The following is a 9,636-nucleotide window of genomic DNA, read 5'->3' on the forward strand; positions in this document are numbered from 1 at the left end:
GTTCCGAGTGAACAGCATGCCTGATGAAGTGTGCAAATTCCAGTCGGTGATTTCCCCTCCTTATCTGATCCAATTCGCGTTAAAACAAGAACCTGGTATGACTAATTCCGTCAATTCTAGGAATCTACCATTCTAGTCTAGCTCAAGTGGAGACGAACGACTAATCGCGCCATATAAATGTAATTCTAATATTCCGGTTGAATGGAACGGGACAAAGGACAAGCAAAGCAGAAGAACGAATCGTGACGACACCAACAGTTTTTTTATTCCGTTCATTAGATTGGCGGGCTGTGCCCGCTCACACGTGCTCGCCGGCACACTCTGACCGGTAACCCACCCGCGAACGTTGCGGTTAGCCCCGGGGCGAACTTGGGCCGGCGCGAGCTCCGCTCGATCGCCTCGATGTCGAAGCTCCGGACCACGGCGACGATGACGGCCTTCATCTCCATGATGGCAAGCTCCTTGCCGATGCACACGCGCACGCCGGCCTGGAAGACCGGGTAACGGTACGGGCTCTCGGGGACGAACCGACCGTCACGGAGCCATCTTTCCGGCCGGAACTCGCCGCAGTCGGGGCCCCACACCGACTCCATGCGGCCCATGGCGTAGGCGTGGTAGGTGACCCTGGTGCCCTTCGAGACGACAGTGCCGTCTGGAAGCTTGTCGTCGCCGGCGGCGAACTTGGAATCGAACTGCACCGGCGGGAACAGCCGCATGCTCTCGTACAGCGCGGCGTGCAAGTAGTGCATGTCCTTGAGCTTCGCGAAGCTAGCGGCCGTGTCTCGGTCGTCGTCGCCGGCGACGCGGGTAACCTCGTCCCGGATGGCGGCGGCTACCTCTGGATGATCGGAGAGGAGCAAGAAGAAGGCGGTTAGCGCCGAGGCGACGGTGTCGCGCCCGGCAAGCATGAAGCTGACGACGATGTCGCGGAGGTACTTGTCGTCATTTATGGATTCCATGAAGCGCGACAAAAGATCGCTACCCGAGGCTACGCCGCCGAGCTTGCGACGCTGTCGGATGACCTCCTCGGCGAGCGCGTCGACAAGGCGGACTGCATCCCGGAGCTTCCTTTCGTCCCCGAGGTTCAAGAAACGCTTAAGTTTCCAGATAATCTGCATGGGCACGGTAGCGCGCCTGGCAGAGAGCGTGGAGGCCGTGTCGAACGCATGCACGAACGACGACACCGGCATCGACAGCTCGAGGCAGCCGGGGTCGAGACCGAAAGATATCTTGCATATGCAGTCGAAGGCGAAGCGACGGAACACGTCTTGCAGGTCGAGCACCTTGCCACTGACTTCAAGGGAGGCAGAGTGAAGCAGGGGCATGAGGCGGCTCCGCAGCTCGGAAGCCACGACACGCATCGCGAAGGCGCGCAGCGCCGGGGAGGCGAGCTCGGCCGCGGCGAGCTTGCGCTGAAAGAGCCACGCATCCCCGTCGACGTTAAAAATGCCGCGGCCGAGGAAGTCGGCGAGGATGGCCGAGAACGGTGCGCCCTTGGGGTAGTTCTCGAAGCGGCTGCGCAGCATGTGGTCCACGGTGACCGGGTTGGCGGTGAGCACGTTCCGGAGCACGTGCACGTGTACGGTCTGCGCCGGCGAGCTGCGCAGGAGGTGCGCGAACCAATCGCAGAGGTTGTCGAACTCCCCGGTCCACGACGCCGTCAGGTAGGCCTCGCAGACAGGGCAAGCGCACCACCACGGCGGGCGCATGCGCGCCACGACCAGGAGGGCGGCGAGGGCCACCGTGCACACCGCGGACACAAAGACGACGGCGGCGACGTGCGGCTGCAGCGAGCCCGCCAGGGCCCTCACCACTTCATGCAACGCCGCCCCCGCCTCGACAGCCATGAGCACGTCGGAGCAGGGCTTTTTCGCGTGCCTGCGTGCGTGGTACTGTGGGCGCGCGCGCGCGCGCTTTCATATGCGGGGCGTGTTTGTGAGTCGTGGCGTCCCCGAAGGAGGCCATTTTATACTAGGGGATGTCTGGTGTTAAGGATGTCTGGATGTGGTATATATGGTGGGTGGACTAGCTGGGATTTGTATCCGACTTCATAATATATAATGGGTGGTTTTATTGGGATTTGGATCTTCTGACTTCACAATATATAATGGGTGGTCTGATTGGGATTTGGATCCTCTGACTTTATCCTTGTGAAATCAAAAAGGCACAATTATTTGGTAGAGGAGCATAATAACTCATAGTCGGTTACTATATCAATTCTCATCATGTAACATAGCCGTTACACTATTTATAAAGTATTTTAGCATCAAATATGATCTATCCACTGAGATCAAATGGCTTACGACATTTTGAAGTCACCGTGACTTCAATTCTTTTGAAGTTAGAGAATCTCATTTTGATTACGATAACTTTTTTGTATTCTGCTTGTTGGTTTGACCTCCCATTGCTTTACTAGGCTTTGCTAGCTTAGTCACATTCGATTTCTCTACTACCCTAGTTGTTCTCATGTGTGGTATGGGAGTTTTATCCGTTGCCGAGTCCATGTGCTTGATCGACTTAACTTGCATGCCGCTACTCCGTGCTTGGTGAATGGCGATGCATAATAAAGGGGTTATCTATGCTACACGAGTACTGAATTTCTGGATTATCGGATCTTCTCTTTCCTTTTGATCTAATGGCACCCCTCTTTTTTTTCCTCCTTCTGTTCTTCTCTTCCCTCTCCCAAGCTGCTTGTTGCCTAGCTTCTCTATCACGGATGCCCTCACCCCCTCCCCCTCCTGCTCTCATCTCTGGCAGCTCTTGCCACCACCTCCGATGCTCGCCACCATGCTAAGCCGGCTTCGACAACCTGTCATTGTGACACCACCGCCCTGACACTATCCAACCGACAATCCTCCATCTCCCATGGCCGGTGGCGTTCTTGTCATCCTACACCCATGTTTGCCATACCATCGAGCAGGCTTGCCGCTGTGGCATCCCTCTAAGCCCCGCCGTTCTCCAGTGATCCCGCCCGATCCAACCCCAAACCATACCTCGTTGGAGGCTCGCCAAAGAAACCCCTCCTCTAACTTCACTGAAAGAAATCAAGCAAGAAAAGAGGGATAAACACCTGACTTGAAAATAGGATTTCTGTAATAAAAAGGTGTTTGGGTTATAGACCACCAGTATCAACCGCTGGCCGCTTTCACCAGACCAAGACTGTAATAAATTTCTCGTGCCCAGCAAGTAAATAGCAGAACAACAGGTAAGCCCACACCTTCCTACTTTGGGGCAATGAGCACTGGGCAGTTAATCAGTTACTGCCGATGACCACACTCCATACGATCTCTATCCTCACACTCTAAGACTATCTCCAAACATATTTCTTTTATTTTATTCTTTTTCTGATTTCTCTCTATTCTCATTCTCTTTATTTTTTCTTATCTCTAATAGATTTTCTTAGAAGTGATTCATAAAGGAAAAGAAAAGAGAATACGATTCTAAAGGAAATAATCTTAAAAATCCTCTAATCCCTTTATAATAAGAACTGTTAGAAGGGAAAAAAAATCTCCTCCCCAAAAGGAATCGGATGCCCTGACGATCCATGATTGTAGCGCAGGAGAGCGTCACCGGCGAGCTGCAGCCTCACTGAGCCCGAGGAGAGCGATTCACCGGGTATTTACTGCTGCTCGGTGAGCACATGTTAATGTCAATGCACCCACGAGGTTGGAACAGCAGCAGCGGGGTCGATCAGTCAATGCCCGGGACGCCCGCGCAGTACGTCGTAGCAATTCATCGCGTTGGTCCAGTCTCGAGTCCAGTCCGGCGAGGATCCAGCTCCCAAGCAAGTGCAACTACGCAACAAGGTATGTACATGTACTGTTCGCGGGGCTAACTGCATGGTGCCCACGGATACATGCGGGAGCCGTGCTGATGCTGTCGACGACCCTGCAGCTGGATGGACACTCGGCGGCGACATATATGCAGTGCGACGCAAATCAAGTTGTTTCTCCGGATAGGTAAGTTGTCGAGCTGGCCTGCTAAGAGCTGACGTGGCAGCTTAATTGTGTGTCTCTGGTTGCACTCGGAAAGCTAGGTACGGAAATGGCGTAGGTGATAGTCACTTCCTACATGCATCTGAGCCAACTCTTTCTGAATCACCTTCATAAAGTTTCACATATAGGACCATACATTCGGAAGCATCCGCATATTTATGTATATACTACTTTTGTTTGAATTGAGATGTCGTTTTAGATGTCGCTACACAGTTAATACCATGTATCACTTAACATGTCTGCCCTCTTTTGATGGATCCATCACTTTGTTTACTTCACCGGTCGTGCCCTTCCTTAATCCCAGCTAGTCTCAACCAACAGGTGGGCACCGCTTTAATCTCAACCAAGTTCCAAGAATCAAGTGTCATGACCTCTAGATGGGATAGGCCATGACTTGCGGCGGGCGCTGCTTGAGCTCAAGCGGTTCTTACCTCGACCGGAGTTACGTGTAGAGGAGAGGTTGCTGGCGTGCTGCAGCCTGATGCGCAAGTAAGCTGGTAGGTTGCCTTGCTTGCTAGGTGCCGAAGCGAATTAAACTGACTAGCGATAGTGCAGTAGAGCGAGACAAGTTTGAGCACGTTCGTGCGGTGGAGGTCGCGGGTAAGCAAAGCTAAAGAGGCATCTAAACACGAGGAGACTATGAACCAGAGGCGTCTCTGAGCTTTAATGATGGCAATTGAACAATTTTCAGCAACAATTAACACAATCAACAGTCAGAAGCTTGTGCTAATACATATGTAGTGCACTAATCTCTCACCAAAACCATAGGACTCCTCAAAATTTAATATGAGCTATTTGGTAGTACGTCCTTTGGACGTAGATCATGTTTGGTACAGCTTTTTTCCGAGGAGCTTTTTTGAGAAATTGGTTGCCTTGAGAAGCTAACAACCTTGAGAATTTGCTGGCTAGAGAAGCGAACCGTTTGGCAGTCCTGCTTACCATATGACAGATTGTCTGTTTTAAATGTGAAAAAGACTATAGTGCCTCTGATAAGTATGATAACTTATTTGCTGCTGGTGTAGTAGAGACATTGCTATCTCATTACTTTTTAACATTTTTTAAAGACAATTTTAATGATAATATTAGCAAGGAAAATTTGAGAAGAAATTCTACATTCCATGTTGGCACAAATAATTGTCACACATCTCACATTATTCAATTGGTATGTGCATGAAAAATAAATGAGCTACCAAATACATGATTGTTCATTCATTGTACATTATCAATCAGTCAAAGGCTTGGTTCATGTTTCTGAAATACACTCAATTGTACATTGACACTATCTGAAAAACATGTGTACATAAATATCCAAATATCTGAAAGACACTATATGAAAAACCTCTATACAATACTTTGAAATACACTCTAAACTTTGAAAAAACATTAGCACTGCAAAAACTTGTCGAAGTGTCCCAATATTGACTACTACGGTCGAAGCACAGTTTCTCCGTGGGTAGGAGAGGCATACAGTGAGATGAACACTTCACATGACACCAATATTGACTACTACGGTCGAAGCACAGTTTCTCCATCCAACGCCTTCCACCAGTTGACTACCTTCGATCCAACAACCTCAGGCTATTTTCGCCCCCCTAGAAGTTCATCTCCGGGTGCTGTGATGAGAAAGTTCAATCACTTGTTGGAAGGACCATCTGCTTCTGACGTTGGTCAAACTGCAGAGTCATGAAAATTTTTAGCTCAGCTGATGATACTTCTCCGACCAGAACAAAAACATTCAGATGCCTGCTTCAGAGAAGGCATTACCTCTTGTCATGTTTTAGCATTCCCAACTCATGGTTACATATAGTAAGTACAATGAGCAAGTATGATTTCGTTTAAGAAGCTTCCAACTCAGTTGCTATCTTCAAAAGAAAGTACAATGCCTACAATTGAAATGAATCAGTCATGCAGACAAGGACATTCTACAACTCAATGATGCAATCCAAATCTCTATCAAATTGATACAATGATGCATCTTGATATTGAATCATTCCAAAATATAACGATACACCTGTCGAAGATTATTTTCCGATAATATATCCGTAAATTGACTGAGTACCTTCGAGTGTAGGGATTAACCATAAAACGAGACACACGATGTATACATGTTCGGGTCTCCGATTGAAGTAATACCCTACATCCTGTAGGGGTGTTGCTGCTGTATGTTGATGATCTCGAGTACAAACGATGTGGCTAAAACTTTTATAAGGAGTAGATCGGATCTAATCTAATCTAGGGCTAAAGTTACCGAGCATCTCCTCTGCTAGGGTCATTAACTTGCGTCTCTTCCCTTTTTTCTCCCTTTTCCCACAGCCTTTCCGCCTTATATATGGGTGGTGCACCGACTCCTATCCAACCGTAGTCGATAGGGAGCTGTCTTTCTTGACGTCTAAGTAGATAGATCTGCTTCAGATGCTAATCATTCCGAGTTGGGTAACCAATCTAAACCTTCCTAACATGTACTTTCTTGATTCCGGGTGTATCAGGTACTACTGATTCGGTTCTGTGATATCTGGAGCTACCTAATATGTGCTATACATATCCTATATATGTATGATATACTCTTTATACGCATATACCCTATAGTTAGATATTCGATAGTAGTCCCCTAAGTCTACCCAGGAGGAAGGGTTTCCATAAGCGCCCATTCGAGTGCCACTAAGTTTAAGCTTAGTCGAGTAAAATGGATCAGGCTTATAATCAAAAGAATTAAGTATGGACGGAACCTTCCTCGAGTATCGAGTGGAAGCTCAGTTGGGTTGAGCACCCTGCTACTAACCGCACTCAAGACTTGAAGAAAAAGATTAAAGAACTCAACTGATCGACACCCGACTCTGAGTAGAGTTAAAAAAAAAACCTTTCAAAATTTGAAATGATGGGTATAGGTGCATTTAATGCGGGAAGAAAGGCGTGCAGAGATTCGCACATCGTCACCATACCTCTTTTCGCGCTGCTTCAAGTGTTGTAAAGATGGGAGTGGTTGAAGAGACGGTAATTTTTTGATTATTTACCCGTATGAACCAGACTTGTAGTGGCCATTCCCCGCCATTGTCACCGGTCTTCCTGCACAAGCCCCTCAGCTTTCTCCGTCCCAGCACGCACCACTGCCAAAAGAAATTAAGATCCATGGATCCTAGTTCTTCTCCGAAGATCTCAACTCCCTCTTTTCCTGAGAAGTGGTCAGATGCAGAAGCCGCCGGTGCCTCGCCCAATTAGTACGATGAAGTGCGGTTCATGATCGAGGCCTGGACACCCTCGGCGATGCAAGAGTTATGGCTGGCGGAACTTGAAGCAGAAGGAGTGGTGCCACCATGCAGTCTGGTTGAATGGAGGATGGCATCTGGTGAGAGATTCCCTTCCTGCAAAATCGAGCACGAGTTTGTAGTTTTTGAATTGTTCTTCCGTTGTGGATTCAACATCCCACGTTCCAAATTTCTAATCAATGTGCTTGATCGATATCAAATTGAGCTTCATCACCTGAACCCCAACTCCGTCACCATGCTTAGTATTTTTGTCCATCTGTGTGAGGCTTTCCTTGGCATCGAGCCAAGTTTAAATCTTTTCGAGTACTTTTATAAACTGAAGAGGATTACAGAGAATAAATGTGTTGGGGTGTAGTTTCCAATTGAGGAATGGAATGAAGAATTCCTATATCTTGGTTCCCCTAACATCTTTCTTGTCGAAGGATTAGAAAAATCTTTGGTTTTATGTCTTCAATCCCGATTGAATTGGTTCTCCTTTAGTTTATAGAGGCATTTTCCCCATCCAAAATCTATCTTGGACACAAGAACACTGTGAGTCCGATCACACCACCTATTAAGGCAATTTAACTTAATCGGGTGGCATGTGGCTAAAGATTTCATTAGCAAGAGATTGAGCTCCCTGAAGGCACAGACGCGCTTGGCTTGGAAATACAGTGGAGATGAGGATGCCTCCAGGGACGCGGCCGGATGTAAGGCTTAGTTAGCACTTTGCCCTTTTCTTTTTGCCATGACCTTCGAGCTTTGTTGAATAACATTTCTTCTCTTTTTCAGCCCTGTTTGCACAAGATGTCACTGCCTGGTTAAACAAGCTCTTCTCTACCGAAGCACCAGAATGTGGCATTCTACCTTATTCCCTTACGAATCTTCGACCAGATGTGAGGATTTTCTTAATGGAAAAGCAGGACCGATCATTGTCTATTTGATTTGACCTATTTGTATGACTGCAGGCCCTAGTCTTCCGCCAAGAGCACATCCTTTCGAGCGAGGTCTTTGATCTTGACAGCACTTCTTCTGCTAACGTTGTCGACAAGGGGAAAAGATCAACCAATTAGGAGGCCGAGGGGTCTCTTTGACTGAAAAGATCATCCTTGTCTTCTCGCCAGCTACATGACCTGAACCCTCTCAAGCGCAACTGAAGGAGCCCATGGGTACTAAAATCAAAATTCCCATTACCTTCTTATTAATTTTCCTTTCAAATTATCAAGTGGATACTTGAATGCGTTCGATTTGGATGGGTGGCCTTTTGTTAGGGGACGGCGAGCGTACCCCCTCAATCACTTCCTCAAGCAACCACCACACTCGACGATTCGATCGAAAAGGTAACTCTTCTCGAGTTATCGACTTTCTCTCGATCATTCTACTAATGACGAATCTACGAGGGTGACTTTTTTAGGGGACGTTTGGCGCGTCCTCACAATCACCAACACGAGAGACCATCATGCCCGATGACTTGACCAAAGAGGTCATTTCAATCGAATCATCGCTCTGTAATTGGTCATACTTTCACTTGATAAACTTAAGATAATAAATTTTTATCATCTTGTTCTTTACAGGCTACAGATGCCTTGGCTTTGCCTGGCCCATGTGTACCTCCTCCACCGACTCCGCTTGCCGGTCCAAGAATGAAGAAGGTGACCACCAAAAGGCCAAAGTCGAGCATCATTTGGCATTTCCCAATTTCGAAGAGGTTTGACCTGGGTCATAATCTCGACTGGCAGTTTTTTCTTTTCCTCTTCCCTTATTCTGTTGATTATAGACTATCGACAAAGGCGAAAACTCAAACTGTAAGCGTCCCGACCAGCCATCCAGGACTGACTTCCTCAGTTGACTCAGTTGCGGCTCCAACTCCTCAGATTAAAGATCCTGCCTCGAGCATGCTCGAAGAAGACTTGTAGCTCTAGGGAAATGAAACTTCAATATCGATCCCAACCAATGACCCAGGGGCAGCGATAAAGGTTCTTCTCCAAGTCACAAACGCTCAGGGAGCTGCTGTCGAGGCCAACCATCAAAAGAATCTTGAAGCCAATAGAGAGAAAATCGAACGTAAGTCTTTCCCCGATCACAAGTGCGTGATTCGATTATTGGGTGACTAACAAAAGTTATTTTTCGGTTTGCATTCTTCAGGCCTCTCCTATAACAGCAAGGAAAAACTTCTTTCTGATGCGGTGAAGAAAATCGACGATGATGCCAAATATCAGGAGAAACTCAGGAATCAAGTAAGGCCGCACGAGTCGAAAGGAAGGCCATGAAGACTGAACAAGATGCTGCAGTTCTTGCTCTTCAAGAGCTAAAGGAGCAGACACTCGACCTCATGTCCCAATCAGCCTCTACAAGCACCGCGACATTGCTTGGTATCTTCATGAGTTACAATCCCACGC

General features: G+C 47.6%; 1 protein-coding gene across 1 annotated transcript; it reads right to left on the reverse strand.

Moving 5' to 3' along the window:
• Nucleotides 1–238: 238 nt before the first annotated feature.
• On the reverse strand, nt 239–2,200 carry LOC133924913 (cytochrome P450 94C1-like). Its single transcript, XM_062370655.1, has one exon. It carries the CDS (start codon nt 1,845–1,847, stop codon nt 276–278), a length of 1,572 nt encoding a protein of 523 aa, XP_062226639.1. The 5' UTR covers nt 1,848–2,200; the 3' UTR covers nt 239–275.
• Nucleotides 2,201–9,636: the final 7,436 nt, after the last annotated feature.

Source organism: Phragmites australis, chromosome 1 (assembly GCF_958298935.1).
Source record: "Phragmites australis chromosome 1, lpPhrAust1.1, whole genome shotgun sequence".
Classification (NCBI taxonomy): domain Eukaryota; kingdom Viridiplantae; phylum Streptophyta; class Magnoliopsida; order Poales; family Poaceae; genus Phragmites; species Phragmites australis.

What these genes read in the sequence shown, in the direction of transcription:
- LOC133924913 (XM_062370655.1), bottom strand. Translation starts at nt 1,847, where the DNA reads ATGGCTGTCGAGGCGGGGGCGGCGTTGCATGAAGTGGTGAGGGCCCTG.